General features: G+C 69.6%; 1 protein-coding gene across 1 annotated transcript; it reads left to right on the forward strand.

Annotated features, from left to right (window-relative positions):
• Positions 1 to 477: 477 nt before the first annotated feature.
• On the forward strand, positions 478 to 22,480 carry OS9 (OS9 endoplasmic reticulum lectin; the record flags this gene model as incomplete). Its single annotated transcript, XM_088537956.1, is given in 16 exon segments — positions 478 to 568; positions 571 to 970; positions 1,883 to 2,069; positions 4,262 to 4,325; positions 4,434 to 4,516; positions 5,711 to 5,803; positions 7,899 to 8,100; positions 11,962 to 12,066; positions 12,156 to 12,235; positions 13,249 to 13,291; positions 13,944 to 14,029; positions 14,714 to 15,139; positions 16,894 to 17,004; positions 19,638 to 19,848; positions 21,141 to 21,244; positions 22,352 to 22,480. Coding segments are annotated over 16 exon segments (2,415 nt in total), but the record flags the coding sequence as incomplete, so codon positions are not given.
• Between the last annotated feature and the right edge of the window lie 3,446 nt (positions 22,481 to 25,926).

Genomic DNA, 25,926 nt, shown 5'->3' on the forward strand with positions numbered 1-25,926 from the left:
GGCAGGTGGGGGGACACAGGGACACTCGGTGTCCAGGACCATGGCGGGGGGGACACAGGGACACTGGGTGTCCAGGACCATGGTGGGGGGACACAGGGACACTGGGTGTCCAGGACCATGGCAGGGGACACAGGGACACTCGGTGTCCAGGGCCATGGTGGGGGGACACAGGGACACTCGGTGTCCAGGACCATGGCGGATGGGACAGGGACACTCGGTGTCCAGGGCCATGGCAGATGGGGACACAGGGACACTCGGTGTCCAGGACCATGGCAGGGGGGGACAGGGACACTCGGTGTCCAGGGCCATGGCAGATGGGGACACAGGGACACTCGGTGTCCAGGACCATGGCAGGGACACAGGGACACTCGGGGTCCAGGCCTCGTGTCCCCACGGTGTCACCATCACTCACAAATGTCCCCCCCCCCCCCCCCGGTCCCGGCGGTCACGTGACGCGGCCGGATTTCCCCCCCCCCCCCGCCCAGGATGCTCCGGCGCCGCCGCAGCCAATCAGCGCGCCGGGATCGCCTGCATCCCTCTCCACCAATCAGGAGCCGGCTGGCTGCGCCGCGCCCTGGCCCTTTAAGAGCCCTCCCCTACGTCATCGACCCTTGCCGCTGATTGGCCGCCCGAGCGCGGCGCTCCCGTCCTCCCCCGGCGGCCTCAGCCCGGGCGGCGTCATCGCCGCGCGGCAACCAATGGGCGGCGAGGACCGCCCTGACGGGCGGGCGGGCGGCCCAATGGCAGCGCGCGGCGGCGGCGGGCGGGGGCGGGCGCGGGGAGGCGGCGGCGGCGGCAAGATGGCGGCGCGGCGGGGCCCGGCGGCGGCGGGCGCGCTGCTGCTGCTGGCGCTGGCCGAGCTGGGCCCGGGGCGGGCGCCGCGCGGGGCCCGCGCCGCGCTCGACGTGCGGGAGCTCAGCGAGCTGCACTACGGCATCGAGATCCTGGCCGAGCCCGTGCTGGCCGGGCAGGTGCGCGGGGAACCGGGACCGGGGGGACCGGGGGGCCGTGGGGTACCGAGGGAGGGCCCGGGTCGGGCTGGGCCGGCACCGGGAGCCCTGGGGTCGGTGCCGGGACGGCGGGGGCTGGGCCGGCACCGGAACCGGGCGGGGGGGCCGGAGCCGGGCGGGGGGAACCGGAACCGGGCGGGGGGCACCGGAACCGGCCGGGGGTCGCCGGGTGTCGCCGGGGGCCGTTCCGCTTCCGGCGGCGGCACCGGGACCCGTTGGCCCCGGGGTGGGGGCGGGGCGCTGCTTCCTCCCCCCTTCCCCTCCCCCCTCCCGCCGGTCCCGGTTTCGGTTCCCCACGTGCGGGGGGGGGGGGAGGGGCCGCTGCCCCCCCGTGTCCCCCCCCGTGTCCCTTCCGTGTCCCCACCGTGTCCCCCGCGGTCTCGGGCCTGTCCCCAAGGGCGGGACGGGCCCCGTGGGGACCCCACGGCCACGGGAACCGTCACCCTGTGGCCTTGGGGACCCTGCGACCCCAGGGACCGTCACCATGTGGCCTTGGGGATTGTCACCCTGCGGCTCCGTGACCGTCACCCCGCGGTTCCCGGGATTGTCACCCTGCGGTTCCCGGGATTGTCACCCGCCCGCACAGGGGACAAGGCCCCTTCCGTGTCCCCAAGCGCCGGGAACCGCTCGGCCACACGCGGCCCCGTCCCCATTGTGACCCCCCAGCGCCAGGGGGGCCACAGTGACCCCCAAGCCACCCCTGGCGTCCCCCGGCGTCCCCCGGTGTCCCCCAATGTCCCCCAATGTCCCCCGGCGTCCCCCGGCGTCCCCCAATGTCCCCCAATGTCCCCCAATGTCCCCCGGTGTCCCCCCCGGTGTCCCCACCTCGGCGGCGGCGCCGGGTGCCACCCCTCGGCGCTGTCCCCGTCGCGGCGCCAGGCGGGGGACGTGGTGACGGTGGCGTCGAGGTTCCGGCAGCGCTACGAGTGCCGCCTGCCGCGCGGCGTCACCGACGGCGTCACCGAGGGACATGGGGACGGGGACAGCGAGCGGCCCTACGAGGGTGACAGCGTCACCGAGCTGCTGCGGCCCATGGCCGCGGGGCCCTGCCTGCTCAAGGTGCGGGGACACGGGGGGACGTGGGGACATGGGGACATGGGGACAGGGGGGACATGGGGACACACGGGGACAGGGGGGACACATGGGGACACAGGGGACATGGAGACAGGGGGACACAGGGACACATGGGGACACACGGGGACATGGGGGGACACATGGGGACACAGGGGGACATAGGGGGACGGGGGGACACATGGGGACACGCGGGGGGACACGGGGACATGGGGACACATGTGGGGACACACGGGACGGGGGGACACGTGGGGACACAGGGGGACACGGGGACGGGGGGACACGTGGGGACACAGGGGGACACGGGGGCATGGGGGGACGTGGGGACACAGGGGGACACGGGGACAGGGGGACACAGGGACATGGGGACACGTGGGGACACACGGGGGGACACATGGGGACACAAGGGGACACAGGGGGACATGGGGGGACATGGGGACACGTGGGGACACATGGGGACAGGGGGGACACCGAGCTGCTGCGCCCCATGGCTGCGGGGCCCTGCCTGCTCAAGGTGCGGGGACACGGGGGGACGTGGGGGGACATGGGGACACACGGGGACAGGGGGGACATGGGGATACAGGGGGACACAGGGACAGGGGGACACATGGGGACACATGGGGACACAGGGGACATGGAGACAGGGGGACACAGGGACATGGGGACACGCGGGGACACACGGGGACAGGGGGGACACGGGGACACATGGGGACACACAGGGACAGGGGGGGACACATGGGGACACATGGGGACACAGGGGGACATAGGGGGACAGGGGGGACACGCGGGGACACATGGGGACACGCGAGGGGACACGGGGACATGGGGACACATGTGGGGACACACGGGGATGGGGGGACACGTGGGGACACAGGGGGACACGGGGGCATGGGGGGGGACACGGGGACAGGGGGGACATGGGGATACAGGGGGACAGGGGGACACAGGGACATGGGGACACGTGGGGACACACGGGGGGACACATGGGGACACAAGGGGACACAGGGGGACATGGGGACAGGGGGACACAGGGACATGGGGACACGTGGGGACACACGGGGACAGGGGGGTCACCGAGCTGCTGCGCCCCATGGCCACCAGGCCCTGCCTGCTCAAGGTGCGGGGACACGGGGGGACGTGGGGACACGGGGGGGGGACACGTGGGGACACGGGGACACGGGGGGGGACACGTGGGGACACTGGGGATACCCCAGGGAGTGGGGCCACCCCCCCGGGGGGCAGGATGGGTGGCGGGTGGCCCCCCAGGGTGGCGGGTGGCCCTGCAGGATGTCACCCCAGGGTGGTGGGTGTCACCACAGGATGTCACCCCAGGGTGGCAGGTGTCACCTCAGGGTGGCGAGTGTCACTGCAGGGTGGTGGGTGGCCCCAGAGGGTAACGGGTGGCCCCCCAGGGTGGCAGGTGGCACCTCAGGGTGGCGGGTGGCCCCATAGAGTGGCAGGTGTCACCACAGGGTGACGGGTGTCACCACATGGTGGCCCCGCAGGGTGACAGGTGGCCCCCCATGGTGGTGGGTGGCCCCTCAGGGTGGCAGGTGGCACCGCAGGATGTCACCCCAGGGTGACAGGTGGCCCCCCAGGGTGGCGGGTGGCCCCGCAGGGTGGCAGGTGTCACCACAGGGTGTCACCCCAGGGTGGCGGGTGGCCCCTCAGGGTGGAAGGTGGCCCTGCAGGGAGGTCCCCATGGTGGCCCTAGAGGGTGACGGGTGTCACCACAGGGTGGCAGGTGGCCCCCCAGGGTGTCAGCCCAGGGTGTCCCCCCAGGGTGGCGGGTGTCACCACAGGGTGGTGGGTGTCACCCCGGGGTGTCACCACAGGGTGTCCCCCCAGGGTGGCGGGTGTCACCACAGGGTGGCGGGTGGCCCCATAGGGTGTCCCCCCAGGGTGTCACCCCAGGGTGGTGGGTGTCACCTCGGGGTGTCACCCCAGGGTGGCGGGTGTCACCCTGGGGTGGCAGGTGTCCCCCCCGGGTGTCCCCCCAGGGTGTCACCACAGGGTGGCGGGTGTCACCCCAGGGTGGCAGGTGTCACTCCAGGGTGTCACCCCAGGGTGGTGGGTGTCACCTCAGGGTGGTGGGTGGCCCCACAGGGTGGCAGGTGTCCCCCCCGGGTGTCCCCCCGGGTGGCGCTGGCCCCGTCCCAGCGCCGTCCCTGTCCCCGCAGACCAAGGACTGGTGGACGTACGAGTTCTGCTACGGGCGCCACATCCGGCAGTACCACGTGGAAGGTGCCACCGCTGTCACCGTCACCGTCACCGCGCGGGGCCACCACCGCGGCCACCGCCACCGCGCGGGGCCACCGCGGCCACCGGCCTCACGCGGCCCTGTCCCCGCAGAGGCCGAGATCAAGGGGGACGTCCTGGTCCTGGGCTACTACGAGGCGGCGTCGGACTGGGACGATGACACGGCCGAGGTGGGCGTCCGCGGGGACACGGTGACACCGGGGGGTCTGTGTCCCCAAGGGAGCTGGTGACACCGGGGGGCTCCGTGTCCCCGTGGGTGACACTGACACCGGGGGGGTCTGTGTCCCCATGGGAGCTGGTGACACCGGGGGGCCGCCATGTCCCCACGGGTGACGGTGACACCAGGGGGGCTCCGTGTCCCCGCGGGAGCTGGTGACATTGGGGGGGCTGCCACGTCCCCATGGGCGGAGGTGACACCAGGGGGCTCCGTGTCCCCGTGGGAGCTGGTGACACCGGGGGAGCCACCACCTCCCCGCGGGTGACACTGACACTGGGAGGCTCCGTGTCCCCATGGGAGCTGGTGACACCAAGGGGCCTCCGTGTCCCTGTGGGTGGCAGTGACACCAGGGGGCCACCACGTCCTCACGGGAGGCGGTGACACTGGCAGAGCTGCCATGTCCCCGCGGGTGACAGTGACCCCATGTCCCCACTATGTCCCCGTGGGTGGCAATGACCCCATATCCCCACTGTGTCCCCCTGTGTCCCCACGGGTGACAGTGACCCCGTCCCCACGTGTCCCCGCGGGTGGCAGTGACCCCCTGTCCCCCCCGTGTCCCCGTGGGTGGCAGTGACCCTGTGTCCCCGCGGGTGGCAGTGACCCCACATGTCCCCACGGGTGGCAGTGTCCCCACTGTGTCCCCGCGGGTGGCCGTGACCCTGTGTCACCCCTGTGTCCCCGTGGGTGGCAGTGACACCGTCCCCCCCCCGTGTCCCCACGGGTGGCAGTGACCCCCTGTCCCCCCGTGTGTCCCCACGGGTGGCAGTGACCCCGTGTCCCCACATGTCCCCGCGGGTGGCAGTGACCCCCCCGTCCCCCCGCGGGTGGCAGTGACCCCCCGTGTCCCCCCGTGTGTCCCCACGGGTGGCAGTGACCCCATGTCCCCACGTGTCCCCACGGGTGGCAGTGACCCCACGTGTCCCCACGGGTGGCAGTGACCCCGTCCCCACGTGTCCTCGCGGGTGGCAGTGACCCCCCGTCCCCCCGCGGGTGGCAGTGACCCCATGTCCCCACATGTCCCCACGGGTGGCAGTGACCCTGTGTCCCCACGGGTGGCAGTGACCCCACATGTCCCCACGGGTGGCAGTGACCCCGTGTCCCCGCGGGTGGCAGTGACCCCACATGTCCCCCCCGTGTCCCCCCGTCCCCGCAGCGCCCCCCGCGGCTCGGGCGCTACCACAGCCAGCGCTACGTGAACGGCTCCCGCTGCGACGTCACCGGGCGCCCGCGCGAGGCCGAGGTCCGGGTAAGTGACAGGCGCGGGGACAGCGTCCCCAACGACGTCCCCAACGACGTCCCCAACGACGTCCCTCCCGCGGGGACAACGTCCCCAACGACGTCCCCAACGACGTCACCAATGACGTCCCGACATCCCCAACGATGTCCCGATGTCCCCCCCGCGGTGACAGCGTCCCCAACGCCATCCCGACGTCCCCAACCACGTCCTGCCGTCCCCAATGACATCCCCAATGCCATCCCCAACGCCGTCCCGCTGTCCCCGATGACGTCCCCAGTGACATCCCGATGTCCCCAACAACGTCCCGACGTCCCCAATGCCGTCCTGCTGCCCCAACAACGTCCCGACACCACCAATGACGTCTTGACATCCCCAATGATGTCCTGACGTCCCCAATGCCATCCCAACGTCCCCAATCACGTCCCAACATCCCCAATGCCGTCCTGCTGTCCCCAACGACGTCCCGACACCCCCAATGATGTCTTGACATCCCCAATGACGTCCTGACGTCCCCAATGCCGTCCCGCCGTCCCCAACGATGTCCCTACGTCCCTAATGCCGCGGTGACAATGTCCCCAATGACATACTAACGTCCCCAATGACGTCCCGACGTCCCCAATGATGTCCCGAACGCCGTCCTGCTGTCCCCAATGCCATCCCGCTGTCCCCAATGACGTCCTGACGTCCCCAACGATGTCCCGACGTCCCCAATGCCGTGGTGACAACGTCCCCAACGACATCCCGCCGTCCCCAACGCCGTCCCCATGTCCCCAATGCCGTCCTGCCGTCCCCAACGCCGTCCCCAAGTCCCCAACGCCGTCCCCATGTCCCCAACGCCGCAGTTCGTGTGCGAGGAGGGCTCCGCGGACCGCGTCGTGCGCGTGGACGAGCCGCAGTCGTGCTCCTACGTGCTCACGGTGCAGAGCGCGCGCGTGTGCGGCCACCCGCGGCTGCGCCCGCCGCCCCACTGACGTCCCGACGTCCCCAATGACGTCCCGCCGTCCCCAACGCCGTCCCGACGTCCCCAATGACATCCCGACGTCGCCAATGACGTCCCAGCGTCCCCAATGACGTCCCAACGTGCCCAATGACGGCCCAACGTGCCCAATGACGTCCCAACGTCCCCAACGCCGTCCTGACGTCCCCAATGCCGTCCTGCTGTTCCGAACGACGTCCCGACACCCCCAATGACGTCCCGACATCCCCAATGATGTCCTGACATCCCCAATGACGTCCCAGCGTCCCCAACAACGTCCTGACGTCCCCAATGACATCCCGACATCCCCAATGACATCCCGACGTCCCCAATGACGTCCTGACATCCCCAACGACGTCCCGCCATCCCCAGTGACGTCCCGCCATCCCCAATGACGTCCCGACGTCCCCGATGCCGCGGTGACAACGTCCCCAACGACATCCCGACATCCCCAATGACATCCCGACGTCCCCAATGACGTCCCAACGTCCCCAACGACGTCCCGACGTCCCCAATGACATCCCCAATGACGTCCCAACGTCCCCAACGATGTCCCGACATCCCCAATGACGTCCCAACGTCCCCAATGACGTCCCAACGTCCCCAACGCCGTCCCCAAGTCCCCAACGCCGCAGTTCGTGTGCGAGGAGGGCTCCGCGGACCGCGTCGTGCGCGTGGACGAGCCGCAGTCGTGCTCCTACGTGCTCATGGTGCAGAGCGCGCGCGTGTGCGGCCACCCGCGGCTGCGCCCGCCGCCCCACTGACGTCCCGACGTCCCCAATGACGTCCCAGCGTCCCCAATGACGTCCCGACGTCCCGAACGACGTCCTGACGTCCCCAACGCCGTCCCGACGTCCCCAATGACGTCCCGACGTCCCCAATGACATCCCGACGTGCCCAATGATGGCCCAACATCCCCAATGACGTTCCAATGCCCCAATGACATCCCGACGTGCCCAATGACGTCCCGACGTGCCCAACGACGTCCTGACGTCCCCAATGACGTCCCAACGTCCCCAATGACATCCTGCTGTCCCCAATGACGTCCCGACATCCCCAACGCCGTCCCGATGTCCCCAACGCCGTCCCCACGTCCCCAACGCCGTCCCCCTGTCCCCAACGCCGCAGTTCGTGTGCGAGGAGGGCTCCGCGGACCGCGTCGTGCGCGTGGACGAGCCGCAGTCGTGCTCCTACGTGCTCACGGTGCAGAGCGCGCGCGTGTGCGGCCACCCGCGGCTGCGCCCGCCGGCGCGCGCCGCCCCCCGCGCCATCCTGTGCCGCCCCGCGCTCAGCGCCCACCAGTACGGAGAGTACGTGCGAGCGCGGCGAGGTGAGTGACGGGGACGGCGGGGGACATCAAGGGACGTTGGGGGATGTTGGGGGACGTTGGAGGACGTTGGGGGATGTAGTGGGACGTTGGGGGACATCGGGGAACGTTGTGGGACATTGGGGGAGGTCATGGGACGGTGGGGGACATTGGGGTACGTTGTGGGACATCAGGGAACGTTGTGGGACATTGTGGGACATTGGGGGAGGTCGTGGGACGGTGGGGGACATTGGGGGACGTTGTGGGACATCAGGGAACGTTGTGGGACATTGGGGGACGTTGTGGGACATCGGGGGACATTGGGGGACATCGGGGGACACTGGGGGATGTTGGGGGATGTTCTGGGACATTGGGGGAGATTGTGGGATGGCGGGGGACATTGTGGGATGTTGTAGGACATTTGGGGACATCGGGGAATGTTGTGGGACGTTGGGGGACATCGGGGAACATTGTGGGACATTGTGGGACGACAGGGGACGTTGGGGGATGTAGTGAGACATCGAGGAGCGTTGTGGGACATTGGGGGACATTGGGGGAGGTCATGGGACGGTGGGGGACATTGTGGGACGTTGTGGGACATCAGGGAACGTTGTGGGACATTGGGGGACATTGGGGGAGGTCGTGGGACGGTGGGGGACATTGTGGGATGTTGTGGGACATCAGGGAACGTTGTGGGACATTGGGGGACATTGGGGGAGGTCGTGGGACGGTGGGGGACATTGTGGGATGTTGTGGGACATCAGGGAACGTTGTGGGATGTTGTGGGACATTGGGGGACATCATGGGACGTTGCAGGATGTTGTGGGACGGTGGGGGACGTTGTGGGACATTGTGGGACATCTGGGGACATTGTGGGACATCGGGGGACGCTGGGGGACGTTGTGGGACATCGAGGAATGTTGGGGGACGTTGTGGGACATTGGGGGACGTGGGAGGTTGTGGGACATCTGGGGACATCGGGGGACATCGGGGGACGCTGGGGGATGTTGGGGGATGTTGTGGGACGTTGTGGAACATCAGGGGACGCTGGGGGACATCACAGGACATTGGGGGATGTTGTGGGACATTGGGGAGGTCGTGGGACAGTGGGGGACATTGTGGGACGTTGTGGGACATTGTGGGACATCGGGGAACGTTGTGGGACGTTGCGGGACATCAGGGGACATCGGGGACATTGGGGGATGTTGTGGGGCATTGTGGGACGTTGCGGGACATCAGGGGTCATTGTGGGACATCGGGGAACGTTGTGGGACGTTGTGGGACATCGGGGGACACTGGGGGACATCACGGGACGTTGGGGGACGTTGTGGGACATTGGGGGACATTGTGGGACATCGAGGAACGTTGTGGGACATTGTGGGACATCGGGGGACGCCGGGGGACATCACAGGACGTTGTGGGATGTTGGGGGACGTTGGGGGACATCAGGGAACGTTGTGGGACATTGTGGGACGTTGGGGGACGTTGTGGGACTTTATGGGACATTGGGGAACATCATGGGATGTTGCGGGACGTTGCGGGACATCAGGGGACATCGGGGACATCTGGGGATGTTGTGGGGCATTGTAGGACGTTGTGGGACATTGCGGGGCATTGCGGGACGTTGCAGGACATCAGGGGACATTGTGGGACATCGGGGAATGTTGTGGGACGTTGTGGGACATTGGGGGACATCACGGGACGTTGGGGGATGTTGTGGGACATCGGGGGACATCACAGGACATTGGGGGACGTTGTGCGATGTTGTGGGATGTAGTGGGACATTGCGGGACACTGGGGGACACTGGGGGACATTGGACGTTGTGGGACATCACGGGACATCGGGGGACGTTGTGGGACATCGGGGGACGTTGTGGGACATCGCGGGACATTGCAGGACATTGGGGGACACTGGGGGACACTGGGGGACATCACGGGGCATCACGGGACATTGTGGGACATCGTGGGACATTATGGGACATTGGGGGACGTTGTGGGACATTGCGGGACGTTGTGGGACATCGGAGGACATCGTGGGATGTTGTGGGACATTGGGGGACGTTGGGGGACATCAAGGGACATCGCGGGATGTTGTGGGACATTGGGGGATGTTGTGGGGACATCACAAGACATTGGGGGATGTTGTGGGACATCAGGAGACATCCTGGGGTGTTGTGGGACGTTGTGGGACGTTGCGGGACATTGCAGGACATTGGGGGACACTGGGGGACATCGGACATTGTGGGACATCACAGGACATCAGCGGACGTTGTGGGACATTGCGGGACGTTGTGGGACATCGGAGGACATCGTGGGATGTTGTGGGACATTGTGGGACGTTGTGGGATATTGTGGGACATCAGGGGACATTGTGGGACGTTGGGGGACATCATGGGACATTGGGGGACATCACGGGACATTGTGGGACATCACAGGACATCAGGGGACGTTGGGGGACATTGGGGGACGTTGGGGGACATTGTGGGACATTATGAGATGTTGTGGGACGTTGTGGGACGTTGTGGGACATCGTGTGACATCGCGGGATGTTGTGGGACATTGTGGGACGTCGCGGGATATTGTGGGACATCAGGGGACATTGTGGGACGTTGGGGGACATTGGGGGATGTTGGGGGACACTGGAGGACATCGGACATTGTGGGACATTGTGGGACATCACGGGATGTTGTGGGACATTGTGGGGTGTTGTGGGACGTTGGGAGACATCATGGGACATTGGGGGACATCACAGGACATCAGGGGATGTTGTGGGACATTGGGGGACGTTGGGGGACATTGGGGGACATTGGGGGACACTGGGGGACATCGGACATTGTGGGACATTGTGGGACATCACGGGATGTTGTGGGACATTGTGGGGTGTTGTGGGACGTTGGGGGACATCATGGGACATTGGGGGACATCACAGGACATCAGGGGACGTTGTGGGACGTTGTGGGACATCGTGTGACATCGCGGGATGTTGTGGGACATTGTGGGACGTCGCGGGATATTGTGGGACATCAGGGGACATTGGGGGACGTTGGGGGACATCATGGGACATTGGGGGACATCACGGGACATTGTGGGACATCACAGGACATCAGGGGACGTTGTGGGACGTTGTGGGACATCGTGGGACATCGTGTGACATTGCGGGATGTTGTGGGACATTGTGGGACGTCGCGGAATATTGTGGGACATCAGGGGACATTGTGGGACATTGGGGACATCACGGGACATTGTGGGACATCACAGGACATCAGGGGACGTTGTGGGACATTGGGGGACGTTGGGGGACATTGTGGGACATTATGAGATGTTGTGGGACGTTGTGGGACGTTGTGGGACATCGTGTGACATCGCGGGATGTTGTGGGACATTGTGGGACGTCGCGGGATATTGTGGGACATCAGGGGACATTGTGGGACGTTGGGGGACATTGGGGGATGTTGTGGGACGTTGTGGGACATCGTGTGACATCGCGGGATGTTGTGGGGCGTTGTGGGACGTCACGGGGCGCTGGGGGACGTCGCGGGACATTGGGGGGCATTGTGGGACATTGTGGGACGTTGAGGGACATCGCGGGACTTTGTGGGATATTGGGGGACATTGTGGGTCATCAGGGGACATTGTGGGACATTTGGGGACATCGGGGGGCATTGTGGGACATCGCAGGACATTGTGGGATGTTGTGGAACATTGGGGGATGTTGTGGGACATCAGCGGACGTTGCGGGACGTTGTGGGACATCATGGGACATTGCGGGACATTGGGGGACGTTGCGGGACATTGTGGGATGTTGTGGGACATTGTGGGACATCGGGGGACGCTGTGGGACGTTGTGGGACATCGGGGCCATCGCGCTGCTCCCTCCGCCCGCAGCCGACACCGCGCGGAAGCCGGAGCAGATCCCGGAGCAGCCGGGAACGCCGGACACGAAGGAGCCCGCGCGGGTCCCCAGCGGGGCCACCGCGTCCCCGCGCGGCGGTACGGCCCCTGTCCCCGCGTCCCCGCGTCCCCGCGCCGGGGACGTCGCCTCCCGCCGGTGCCAGCCCTGTCCCCGTGTCCCCTCCCAGCCGCGCCGGGGGACGATGCCACCGGGGAGGCCGCGCTCTGGGAGCGGCTCCGCGAGGTGACCGGCACGGCCGGCGCGCGGGTGAGTCCACGTGTCCCCATGTCCCCGTGTCCCCATGTCCCGTGTCCTCATGTCCCCGTGTCCCCCTGTCCCCATGTCCCCGTGTCCCCTGTCCCCGTGTCCCCGTGTCCCCCTGTCCCCGTGTCCCCTGTCCCCGTGTCCCCATGTCCCGTGTCCCCTGTCCCTGTGTCCCCGTGTCCCCATGTCCCCGTGTCCCCATGTCCCCGTGTCCCCTGTCCCCATGTCCCCGTGTCCCCTGTCCCCTGTCCCCGTGTCCCCATGTCCCCGTGTCCCCCTGTCCCCATGTCCCGTGTCCCCATGTCCCGTGTCCCCGTGTCCCCTGTCCCCGTGTCCCCATGTCCCCCTGTCCCCATGTCCCCGTGTCCCCTGTCCCCATGTCCCCGTGTCCCCTGTCCCTGTGTCCCCATGTCCCCCTGTCCCCCTGTCCCCCTGTCCCCATGTCCCCGTGTCCCCTGTCCCCATGTCCCTGTGTCCCCATGTCCCCCTGTCCCCCTGTCCCCCTGTCCCCATGTCCCCGTGTCCCCTGTCCCCATGTCCCCGTGTCCCCATGTCCCCGTGTCCCCGTGTTCCCCTGTCCCCATGTCCCCCTGTCCCCCTGTCCCGTGTCCCCATGTCCCCTGTCCCCTGTCCCCGTGTCCCCATGTCCCCTGTCCCCGAGTCCCCTGTCCCCGTGTCCCATGTCCCCATGTCCCCTGTCCCCATGTCCCTGTGTCCCCTGTCCCTGTGTCCCTGTGTCCCCTGTCCCCATGTCCCCGTGTCCTGTGTCCCCATGTCCCCGTGTCCCCATGTCCCCGTGTCCCCATGTCCCCTGTCCCCGTGTCCCCGTGTCCCCTGTCCCCATGTCCCCGTGTCCCCTGTCCCCATGTCCCCCTGTCCCGTGTCCCCGTGTCCCCTGTCCCCGTGTCCCCGTGTTCCCCTGTCCCCGTGTTCCCCTGTCCCCCGTGTCCCCTGTCCCCCGTGTCCCCATGTCCCCGCGGTGCCACCGGCCCCGCTCCACTGCCCAATCCCCGCAGCAGGAAGAGCCGCCCGTGACGGCAGCGGAGAGCCCGCCCGATGGTGAGTGCCCGTGGGGACGGGTGACCCGCGGTGACGGTGACGGTGGCCTCACGGTGACGGGTGTCCCCGCGGGGACGGGTGGCCCCGTGGTGGCCCCACAATGACAGGTGGCCCCACAGTGACGGTGGCCCCGCAGTGATGGCTGCTCCACCGCGATGGGTGCCCTGCGGTGACAGTGGCCCCGTGGTGACGGGTGCCCCCGCGGTGATGGTGACAGGTGGCCCCATGGTGACAAATGTCCCATGGTGATGGGTGCCCCACGGTGGCCCCGCGGTGACGGGCGACCCCATGGGTGCCCTGCGGTGACGGGTGCCCCATGGTGACACTGGCCCCGCGGTGATGGTGACAGTGGCCCCGCAGTGACAGGTGCCCCACGGTGACGGTGGCCCTGTGGTGACAGGCGGCCCCATGATGATGGTGGCCCCGCAGTGATGGTGACGGGTGCCCCACAGTGACAGGTGCCCCACGGTGACGGTGGCCCGTGGTGCCGGGTGGCCCCGTGGTGGCCCCGCGGTGCCGGGTGACCCCGCGGTGCCGGTGGCCGCGCGGTGATGGTGGTGGCTGCCCCATGGTGGCCCCGCGGTGCTGGTGGCCCCGCGATGGCCCCGCGGCGGTGGCGGCCGCCAGCCCCGTCCCCGCCGTCCCCGTCCAGGTCCCCGCACGCAGATCCACGTGAAGCTGATCCGGAGCCCCGCGGAGCTGCTGCGCTTCATCCAGGAGCTCAGGGCCACCGGGAAGGTGGGTGCGGGACGGGGGGACGGGGACGGGGACGGGGACATCCCTGCGCCCGCCGTCCAACCCGGGATCCCTCTTGGAAAAGCCGCAATTCCCGCCTGGGAAGCTCCCGTGTACGGAGCGTGTCCTGGTCACACGGTGCCTCTGCTCCCGACCCCTTTCCCGTGTCCTGGGGACGGGATTTTGTCATCCCGAGGGGTTTGGGCACCTTCCTATGTCCTTGGGGACGGGATTTTGTCATCCCGAGGGATCCGGCCCCTTTCCCGTGTCCTTGGGGACAGGATTTTGTCATCCCAAGGGATCCAGGTCCTGTGTCCTTGGGACGGGATTTTGTCATCCCGAGGGATCCGGACGCTTTCCAATGTCCTTGGGGACAGGATTTTGTCATCCCGAGGGATCCAGGTCCTGTGTCCTTGGGACGGGATTTTGTCATCCCGAGGGATCCGGGTGCTTTCCCGTGTCCTGGGGACAGGATTTTGTCATCCCGAGGGATTTGGGTGCTTTCCTATATTGTTAGGGGCGGAATTTTGTCACCCCGAGGGATGCGTCCCCTTTCCCGTGTCCTGGGGACGGGATTTTGTCATCCTGAGGGGTTTGGGCACCTTCCTGTGTCCTGGGGACGGGATTTTGTCATCCCGAGGGATCCCCCTTCCCCGGGACACTCGGCCGCATCCTCTGCCCCTCCAGGCGCGGGAGGAGGCGGCCGAGGAGGAGGAGGCGCCGGAGAAGAGCCCGGAGCGCCCGATTCCCGAGGATCCCGGCGTTCCCGAGGATCCCGGCGTTCCCGAGGATCGCCCCATTCCCGAGGATCCCCCCATTCCTGAGGATCCCCCCGTTCCCGAGGATCCCCCCGTTCCCGAGGGTCCCGGTGTCCCCGAGGATCCCGCTGTCCCCGAGGGTCCCGGCGTCCCCGAGGAGCCCCCGGCCGCGGCGGGGGAGCCCCCAGAGGACGATGATGATGATGATGATGATGAGGATGATGAGGATGAGGAAGGGCGGCTGCTGCGGGGCTTCGAGCGGGAGCTGCGGGCCCTGCTGCCCCGCGGGGACGCGGCCCGGCTCGGGGAGGACGTGGAGAGGGAGCTGGACAACGGCATCGACGAGGTGAGCGGGGCGCGATGACGGGGACACCGGCATCGTCCCTGTCCCCAGCCATGGGGACACCCGTCCCATCCCTGTCCCCCCGATGGGGACACCGGCATCGTCCCTGTCCCTGACAATGGGGACACCGGCATCGTCCCTGTCCCCAGCCATGGGGACACCTGTCCTATCCCTGTCCCCCTGATGGGGACACCGGCCTCGTCCCTGTCCCAATGGGGACACCGGCATCGTCCCTGTCCCTGACAATGGGGACACCAGCATTGTCCCTGTCCCCAACCATGGGGACGCCTGCCCGGCCTCGTCCCTGTCCCCGCCAATGGGGACACCCGTCCCGTCCCTGTCCCAATGGGGACACCAGCATCGTCCCTGTCCCCAACCATGGAGACGCCCACCCGGCCTCGTCCCTGTCATCAACAATCGGGACACCCAGCTGGCCTCGTCCCTGTCCCCAACGATGGGGACACCCGTCCCGGTCCCTGACGATGGGGACACCCAGCTGGCCTCATCCCTGTCCCTCATGATGGGGACACCGGGCTCATCCTTGTCCCCAACGATGGGGACACCGGCCTCGTCCCTGTCCCCATGATGGGGACACCCGTCCCGTCCCGTCCCTGTCCCCGTGATGGGGACGCCCTCCCGGCCTTCTCCCTGTCCCCACGATGGGGACACCCGTCCCATCCCGTCCGTGTCCCCACGATGGGGACACCCTCCCGTCCCGTCCCTGTCCCCATCACAGGGACACCCGTCCCGTCCCGTCCCGTCCCGGTCCCCACGATGGGGACGCCCTCCCGGCCTTGTCCCGGTCCCCACGATGGGGACACCCGTCCCGTCCCTGTCCCTGTCCCCATCACGGGGACACCCGTCCCGTCCCGTCCCTGTCCCCACAATGGGGACGCCCTCCCGCCCCGTCCCTGTCCCCGTGATGGGGACGCCCTCCCGTCCCGTCCCTGTCCCCACGATGGGGACACCCATCCTGTCCCGTCCCTGTCCCCATGATGGGGACACCCGTCCCGTCCCGTCCCCGTCCCCGTGATGGGGACACCCGTCCCGTCCCGTCCCTGTCCCCACAATGGGGACGCCCTCCTGTCCCGTCCCTGTCCCCGTGATGGGGACGCCCTCCCGTCCCCATCCCTGTCCCCACGATGGGGACACCCGTCCCGTCCCGTCCCTGTCCCTGTGATGGGGACACCCTCCTGGCCCCGTCCCTGTGATGGGGACACCCGTCCCTGTCCCTGTCCCCATCACGGGGACACCCGTCCCGTCCCGGCCCTGTCCCCAATGATGGGGACGCCCTCCCGTCCCGTCCCTGTCCCCATCACGGGGACACCCGTCCCGTCCCTGTCCCCGTGATGGGGACACCCGTCCCGTCCTGTCCCTGTCCCCACGATGGGGACACCCATCCCGTCCCTGTCCCCACGATGGGGACGCCCTCCTGTCCCCGTCCCCGTGATGGGGACACCCGTCCCGTCCCCATCCCTGTCCCCACGATGGGGACACCCGTCCCGTCCCTGTCCCCATGATGGGGACACCCATCCCGTCCCGTCCCTGTCCCCACGATGGGGACACCCGTCCCGTCCCCGTCCCTGTCCCCAGTGATGGGGACGCCCTCCCGTCCTGTCCCTGTCCCCATCACGGGGACACCCGTCCCGTCCCGTCCCTGTCCCCGTGATGGGGACGCCCTCCCGTCCCGTCCCCGTCCCCGTGATGGGGACACCCGTCCCGTCCCGTCCCCGTCCCCGCTCAGCCGCGGCCTCCCCCGGGCGCAGGACGAGCTGGAGGCCGAGGGCCTCAAGGGCGACCTGGACCGCGCGCGGGGCTCCCGCTCGCTGCCCTCCACCCTGCAGCGCCTCATGGACGAGCTGGACGGGGGCCCTGCGGCGCCGCGCGGCGGGGACGGGGACGGCCACGGGGACGGGGACGGGAGCGACGACGGCCCCGCGGCGCACGGTGCGTCCCCGGCCACTGCGCGGGCACCGCGGGGAGGGGACACGTGGGGACAGGGGACACGTGTGGATGGGGGACACGTGTGGGGATGGGGGGACACGTGTGGGGATGGGGGGACACGTGTGGGGACGGGGGACACGTGTGGGGATGGGGGGACACGTGTGGGGACGGGGGGACACGTGGGGATGGGGGACACGTGTGGGGATGGGGGGAAATGCGTGGGGACAGGGGGGACACGTGTGGGGATGGGGGGACACGTGTGGGGATGGGGGGAAATGCGTGGGGACAGGGGGGACACGTGTGGGGATGGGGGGACACGTGTGGGGATGGGGGGGACACGCGTGGGGATGGGGGACACGTGTGGGCATGGGGGGGACACGCGTGGGGATGGGGGGACACGTGTGGGGATGGGGACACGTGTGGGGATGGGGGGGACACGTGTGGGGATGGGGGACACGTGTGGGGACGGGGGGGACACGTGTGGGGATGGGGGGACACGTGTGGGGACGGGGGACACGTGTGGGGATGGGGACACGTGTGGGGATGGGGGGACATGTGTGGGGATGGGGACACGTGTGGGGATGGGGGACACGTGTGGGGATGGGGACACGTGTGGGGATGGGGGGACACGTGTGGGGATGGGGGACACGTGTGGGGATGGGGACACGTGTGGGGATGGGGGGACACACGTGGGGATGGGGGACACGCGTGGGAACGGGGGGACACGTGTGGGGATGGGGGACACGTGTGGGGACGGGGGGACACGTGTGGGGATGGGGGGACACGTGTGGGGACGGGGGACACGTGTGGGGACGGGGGGACACGTGTGGGGACGGGGGACACGTGTGGGGACGGGGGACACGTGTGGGGACAGGGGGGACACGTGTGGGGATGGGGGACACGTGTGGGGACGGGGGGGACACGTGTGGGGACAGGGGGGACACGTGTGGGGATGGGGGACACGTGTGGGGACGGGGGGGACACGCGTGGGGATGGGGGACACGTGTGGGGATGGGGGACACGTGTGGGGATGGGGGGGACACGCGTGGGGATGGGGGACACGTGGGGATGGGGGGACACGTGTGGGGATGGGGGACACGTGTGGGGATGGGGGACACGTGTGGGGATGGGGGACACGCGTGGGGATGGGGGGGACACGCGTGGGGATGGGGGACACGTGTGGGGATGGGGGACACGCGTGGGGATGGGGGGGACACGCGTGGGGATGGGGGGACACGTGTGGGGATGGGGGACACGTGTGGGGATGGGGGGACACGTGTGGGGATGGGGGGACACGTGTGGGGACGGGGGACACGTGTGGGGACGGGGGGACACGTGTGGGGACGGGGGACACGTGTGGGGACGGGGGACACGTGTGGGGATGGGGGGACACGTGTGGGGATGGGGGACACGTGTGGGGACGGGGGACACGTGTGGGGATGGGGGGACACGCGTGGGGATGGGGGACACGTGTGGGGACGGGGGGACACGTGTGGGGATGGGGGGACACGTGGGGATGGGGGACACGTGTGGGGATGGGGGACACGTGTGGGGACGGGGGGACACGCGTGGGGATGGGGGGACACGTGTGGGGATGGGGGGGACACGTGTGGGGATGGGGGGACACGTGTGGGGATGGGGGGACACGTGTGGGGATGGGGGACACGTGTGGGGATGGGGGGACACGTGTGGGGATGGGGGACACGCGTGGGGACGGGGGGACACGCGTGGGGACGGGGGGACACGCGTGGGGACGGGGGACACGTGTGGGGACGGGGGGACACGCGTGGGGACGGGGGACACGTGTGGGGATGGGGACACGTGTGGGGATGGGGGGACACGTGTGGGGATGGGGGACACGTGTGGGGATGGGGGACACGTGTGGGGATGGGGGGACACGTGTGGGGATGGGGGACACGTGTGGGGATGGGGGACACGTGTGGGGATGGGGGGACATGTGTGGGGATGGGGGACACGTGTGGGGATGGGGACACGTGTGGGGATGGGGGGGACACGTGTGGGGATGGGGGGACACGCGTGGGGATGGGGGACACACGTGGGGACGGGGGACACGTGTGGGGATGGGGGACACGTGTGGGGATGGGGACACGTGTGGGGATGGGGGGACACGTGTGGGGATGGGGGACACGCGTGGGGATGGGGACACGTGTGGGGATGGGGGACACGTGTGGGGATGGGGGGGACATGCGTGGGGATGGGGGGACACGTGTGGGGATGGGGGACACGTGTGGGGACGGGGGGACACGTGTGGGGACGGGGGGACACGTGTGGGGATGGGGGGACACGTGTGGGGATGGGGGACACGTGTGGGGATGGGGGGACACGCGTGGGGACGGGGGACACGTGTGGGCACCAGGGAGGGGACACGTGTGGGCACCAAAGGGACACGGGTGGGCATGGGGGACACGCGTGGGGACGGGGGGACACGTGTGGGGACGGGGGGACACGTGTGGGCACCGGGGAGGGGACACGCCACTGCTGCGTGGGCACCACGGGGACGGGGACAGTGATGGTGATGGTGATGGTGACCCCGCCGTCCCCGCAGGCCGCGCGCGGGGTGCAGCTGAGCGGGGCGCGCGGTGCCGGTGACGGTGACGGTGCCGGTGACAGTGATGGTGACAGTGCCGGTGACAGTGACAGTGCCACCGCGCGGCCCCCGTCCCCCCCGCGCGCCGGGCCCCGTGACCACCCCCAGCTGCGGCGCCTGGAGCGGCGCCTGCGGGAGCTGCTGGCCAAGGAGGGGCTGCGCGCGCAAGGTAGCGCCACGGCTGTCCCCGTGTCCCCTCCGTGTCCCCACGTGTCCCCGTGTCCCCACCGTGTCCCCCCGCGTGTCCCCACCGTGTCCCCTCCGTGTCCCCTCCCTGTGTCCCCACTGTGTCCCCTCCGTGTCCCCTCCGTGTCCCCTCCGTGTCCCCACCGTGTCCCCACGTGTCCCCACGTGTCCCCGTGTCCCCACCGTGTCCCCGTGTCCCCACCTTGTCCCCCTGCGTGTCCCCCGTGTCCCCACCATGTCCCTTCCCCATGTCCCCACCATGTCCCCGTGTCCCCTCCGTGTCCCCACCGTGTACCCCCGCGTGTCCCCCGTGTCCCTGTGTCCCCTCCCTGTGTCCCCACCGTGTCCCCGTGTGTCCCCGTGTGTCCCCTCCATGTCCCCATGTCCCCCCGCGTGTCCCCACTGTGTCCCCATGTCCCCTCACCATGGCCCTGTCCCCTCCCTGTGTCCCCTCCCCGTGTCCCCCCACGTGTCCCCCGTGTCCCCCTGCGTGTCCCCCATGTCCCCGTGTCCTCTCCCCATGTCCCTGTCTCCCCATGTCCCCCCACGTGTCCCCACTGTGTCCCCCTGCGTGTCCCCCGTGTCCCCACCATGTCCCCTCCCCATGTCCCCACCATGTCCCCGTGTCCCCTCCCCATGGCCCTGTCCCCTCCCTGTGTCCTTACCGTGTCCCCATGTCACCCCACATGTCCCCACCGTGTCCCCTCCCCATGGCTCTGTCCCCTCCCCATGTCCCCACCGTGTCCCCATGTCCCCCCGCGTGTCCCCCGTGTCCCCGTGTCCTCTCCCCATGTCCCTGTGTCCCTGTGTCCCCCCGCGTGTTCCCACCATGTCCCCGTGTCCCCTCCCCGTGTCCCCACCGTGTCCCCGTGTCCCCTCACCATGGCCCTGTCCCCTCCCCGTGTCCCCACCGTGTCCCCATACCCCTGTGTGTCCCTGTGTCCCCTCCCTGTGTCCCTGTCCCCCCACGTGTCCCTGTGTCCCCACGTGTCCCTGTGTGCCCCCCTGTGTCCCCATGCCCTCCCCGTGTCCTCCCCGTTCCCTGTGCCCCCCCGTGTCCCCCCCGTGTCCCCATGTCCTCCCCCATTCCCTGTCCCCTCCCCATGTCCCCACCGTGTCCCTGTACTCCCCGCGTGTCCTCTCCCCGTTCCTCATCCCCTCCCCATCCCCGCATCCCCCCACGTGTCCCCATGTCCCCCACGTGTCCCCATGTCCCCTCCATGTCCCCCCCCGTGTCCCCGTGTCCCCCCCGCCGCCCGCTCCGTCTCCCCGCAGGGCGGATCGAGATCCGGGTGGTGACGGGGGGTGACGAGGACGACGGGCGCTGGCTCTGGGACGAGGACACCGGGGACCTCAGGGACGTTTTCCTCAACATCCTGGTGAGGCCGGGGGGGACGGGGGGGGACAGGGGGGCGGGAGGGGCCCGGTGCCTGCGCGGGTCCCCTGGTGCCCACGGGTGTCCCCATCCCCACGCGTGTCCCCTCCCCGGTGCCCATGCGTGTCCCCATCCCCACACGTGTCCCCCCGTCCCCACCTGTGTCCCCGTCCCCACCCGTGTCACCCCGTCCCCACCTGTGTGCCCGTCCCCACGCGTGTCCCCCGGTACCCACGCGTGTCCCCCTGTGCCCGTCCGTGTCCCCGTCCCCACGCGTGTCCCCGTCCCCATGTTTCCCCCCATCCCCACCCGTGTCCCCCTGCCCCCACCCGTGTCCCCGTCCCCACGTGTCCCCCTGTCCCTACATGTCCCCGTCCCCACACGTGTCCCCGTCTCCCCATCCCCACCTGTGTCCCCCTCCCCACGCGTGTCCCCGTCCCCACGCGTCCCCGCCCGTCCCCACCTGTCCCCCTGTCCCCACGTGTGTCCCCTGTCCCCACGTGTCCCTGTCCCCACGTGTCCCCGTGCTCACCCATGTGCCCATCCCCACCCGTGTCCCCCGTCCCCCCGTCCCCACATGTCCCCGTCCGCACGCGTGTCCCTGTCCCCACGTGTTCCCCCATCCCTACCTGTGTTCCCCGTCCCCCCGTCCCCACCCGTGTCCCCTGTCCCCCCGTTCCCCCGTCCCCACGTGTCCCCGTCCCCATGTGTCCCCCCGTCCCCACCCGTGTCCCCTGTCCCCACCCGTGTGCCTGTCCCCACCCGTGTCCCCATCCCCCCATCCCCCCGTCCCCATGTATGTCCCTGTCCCCACGTGTCCCTATGCTCACCCGTGTCCCTGTCTCCACATGTCCCCCCATCCCCACCCGTGTCCCCGTCCCCACTCATGTCCCCATCCCCACGCGTGTCCCCCATCCCCACCCGTGTCCCCGTCCCCACTCGTGTCCCCCTGTCCCCACTCGTGTCCCCGTCCCCACACGTGTCCCCCCGTCCCCACATGTCCCCCCGTCCCCACCCGTGTCCCCGTGTCCCCGTCCCCACGCGTCCCCCCCGTCCCCACTCGTGTCCCCATGCTCACCCGTCCCCCCGTCCCCACTCGTGTCCCCCCCAGGCGCAGGGCTCCCAGGACGCGCTCCGCGAGCGCCGCCGCCTCCGGACACTCCAGGACAACTACCGGCTGGTGTGGGGGGGGCAGCGGGAGCCCCCCCCGCCGCGCGACCCCGACGACCCCGACTACTGACCCCCCCCAACGCCGCGGGGGGGGGGCGTGTGTGTCACCCCCCCCTTGTCACCACGGGGGGGACTCGGGTTGCTGGGGGCGGGGACGTCCCTGTGTCCCCTTGGGGGGGGGGATTTGTCCCCTGGTGGGGGGAAGGATGTGTCCCCTTTTTTGGGGGGGGGGGCATGTCCCTGTGTGCCCTTGGGGGGGGGGGACATGTCCTTGTGTCCCCTTTTGGGGGGGGGGGGACGTGTCCCTATGTCCCCTTGTTGGGGGGGGGGACATGTCCCTGTGTCCCCTTGTTGGGGGAGGGGGCATCTTGCTGTGTCCCCTTGGGGGGGGGGACACAGGTCCCCCTTTTGGGGGGGGGTGACATGTCCCTGTGTCCCCTTGTTTGGGGGGGGGACATGGCCCTGTGTCCCATTGGGGGGTGGGACATGTCCCTGTGTCCCCTTGTTTGGGGGGGGGACATGGCCCTGTGTCCCTTTTGGGGGGGGGGGGTGGACATGTCACTCTGTCCCTTTTGGGGGGGGGTCTCTTGCTGTGTCCCCTGCAGGGGGGGTGACCCCCCCCCCGCAGGTTAATGAAGGGAATGAGCGGGGGGGGGGCGTTTTTTTTTTTTTGGGGGGGGGTCCTTTTGGAGCCACGTGTCCCCCCCCCTTCTCTTTCCGCGGGGGGGGGGGCGGGGCTCTTTCTCATAATGAGATGTAAAAAAAGTCCTTAAGCGCCGGGGGGGGCGTGGCCTATCGCCAAGCCCCGCCTTTTTAATCAATAAACCAAGGGCAGCCCCAAAACGGTGTCGGGGTGTCCCCCCCCCGCGACCCCCCCCCGCCCGGGTGATATTATGGGGAGGGGGGAGGTCCCGCCCCCTTTTTGGGGGGTCCCGCCCCTTTTTTGGGGGGGACGGGACCCGAACCCGGGTCCCCAAGCGGCAGCCCCCGGGTTCGGGTCCCGTCCCCCCCCCCCCGTGAGTGCGGAGGGGAGGGGGCGTGGCCTGGCAGCAGCCAATGAGAGGCGGGGCGTGGCGAGGGGGAGCCAATGGGCGCGCGGAGGGGGCGGGCCCCCCTCCCCAAATCCCCGCTCGCTCCCGGGATCCTCCCGCCCCCCCCCCCGGGTTGGGTTTGGATCACGCGGGACACGCGTGGGGACGGGGACACGGGTGGGGATGGGGGACACGGGGCGGGGGGACACGCGTGAGGACGGGGGGACACGTTGGAGCGGGGGACATGTGCGGGGGGGGACACGCGTGGGGACAGGGGGGCACATGGGATGGGGGACACGCGTGGGGACGGGGGACATGCGTGGGGATGGGGGGACACGTGGGGATGGAGGACACGGGTGGGGACAGGGGACACGCATGGGACGGGGGACACGTGTGGGGACAGGGGGACACGCGTGGGGATGGGGACACGTGGGGACGGGGGGGACACGCGTGGGCTCCGGGGAGGGGACACGCGTGGGGACGGAGGGACACGAGTGGGGACGGAGGACACGGGTGGGGACGGGGGACAGGCGTGGGGACGGGGGACAGGCGTGGGGATCGGGGACACGTGTGGGCACAGGGGGACACGTGTGGGGACAGGGGGACACACGGGAGGACACGCGTGGGGATGGGGGACACGTGTGGGCACGGGGGGACACGCGTGGGGACGGGAAGCCTCCCTGGTGGCCAGCGCTGCTCTTTTGGTAGCCAAGGCTGCGCTTTAGTGGCCAAAGGCTCCGCTTTGGTGGCTCCAGCTCCGCCTTTAGTGGCCCAGGCTGCTCTTTTGTGGCCAAGACCGGTATTTTGGTGGCCACGGCCAAACTCTGAGCAGCCGGAGCTGCTTTCGTGGTGGCCAAGGTCACCCTGGAGGTGGCCAGAGCCACCGCGCCCATGGACCTTGGCCACCAAAGTGACAGGGCTTGGTGACAGCAGCTGTTCTTGGTGGCCACGGTGGCTCTTTTGGTGGCCACGGTGGCTCTTTTGGTGGCCAAGGCCGCCTGTGGCGCCTCCCAAGCTGCTGCCCCACGGGTGACGGGGATGTCCCCCATAAGGGGGACAGCAGGGGGACACCGGCCCCGTGTCCCCGCCACGGGCCCGTCCCGCCCGGCCTCCCGCAATAAAAGCCCTTTGTCCCCTTTGTCCCCTTTGTCCCCTTTGTCACCGTTTCCGTGTCTGGGTGCGTCTGTGTACCCGGTGGGGCGGGGACGCGGCCACGGGGCGCCGTGGGGACCGTGGGGACCGCGGGGACCGTGGGGACCCTGGGGACTGTGGGGACCGTGGGGACCGTGGGGACCTGCCACCACCGCCCGGCGCAGCCGGCACCATGGGGCCACCCCGGCGTGTCCGGCACAGCGGGGTCCCCTCCGTGCGCCTGTTTGGGGACAGCTGGGACCCCTTGGGGACATCTGGGTGCCCCTTTGTGCACATCTGGGTCCCCTTTGGGCACAGCTGGGACCCCTTGGGGACATCTGGGACCCCCCTTTGGGCACATCTGGGTCCCCTTTGGGCACAGCTGGGTCCCCTTTGGGCACCTCTGCCCCCCCCCCTCCCCCCCCCGGGCCACGGCTCCCCCCCCGCCCCCCCCGGGCCCCGCCCGCGCTGCCCCCGCCCCGGGGCGGGACCGGGACCGGGGCGGCCCCGGACGGGACCCACGAGCGGGACCGCGGCAGGTACCGGGTCGGACCCCCCCGGGTCGGACCCCCCCGGTTCAGACCCCCCCTTCCCGGGGCGGGGGGGGACAGCGCCGCGGGGGGGGGGGTTTGGGGACAGCCACCCCCCTGGGACCCCCCCCGCGCTTGGCCCTAATTAGCGGCTCTAATGAGCTCCGGGCGGAGCCGCGTGTCCCGGATCCCGCGTGGGGGGACACGGGGATCGCGGGTGGGGGGACACGGGGATCCCGGGGGGGGGGACACGGGGATCCCGCGTGGGAAGACACGGGGATCGCGGGTGGGGGGACACGGGGATCCCGGGGGGGGGGACACGGGGATCCCGCGTGGGGGGACACGGGGATCCCGGGTGGGGGACACGGGGATCCCGGCGTGGGGGGACACGGGGATCCTGGGGGGGGGGACACGGGGATCGCGGGGCGGGGGACACGGGGATCCCGGGTGGGGGGACACGGGGATCCCGGGGGTGGGACACGGGGATCCCGCGTGGGGGGACACGGGGATCCCGCGTGGGGGGGACACGGGGGGGCTGGTGGCTTTGGGAGGGGGTCAAGCCGGGACAGGGAGGGGGTGGCCTGGGCGGGGCGGTGTCACATGGAGGGACACGGTGGCTTCGGTGGGGGGGGGGTGGGGACAGGGATGTCGCGTGGCGGGAAGTGGTCGGGGGGGTCGAACAGTGACAAGGGACGTGGTGGCCGGGGGGGGGCGGGTCCGGGGGGGGGGGTTGAAACCCTCCCGTGGGAGAACAGCTCGTACGAGTGTCCCCCTCCATGTCCCTGTGTTCCCCCCCCGTGTCCCCGTGTCCCCCCCCGTGTCCC

This window comes from Tinamus guttatus, unplaced genomic scaffold, assembly GCF_059628265.1.
Source record: "Tinamus guttatus ecotype Peru unplaced genomic scaffold, ASM5962826v1 Tinamus_guttatus_pri_ptg000914l, whole genome shotgun sequence".
In the NCBI taxonomy this organism is placed as follows: domain Eukaryota; kingdom Metazoa; phylum Chordata; class Aves; order Tinamiformes; family Tinamidae; genus Tinamus; species Tinamus guttatus.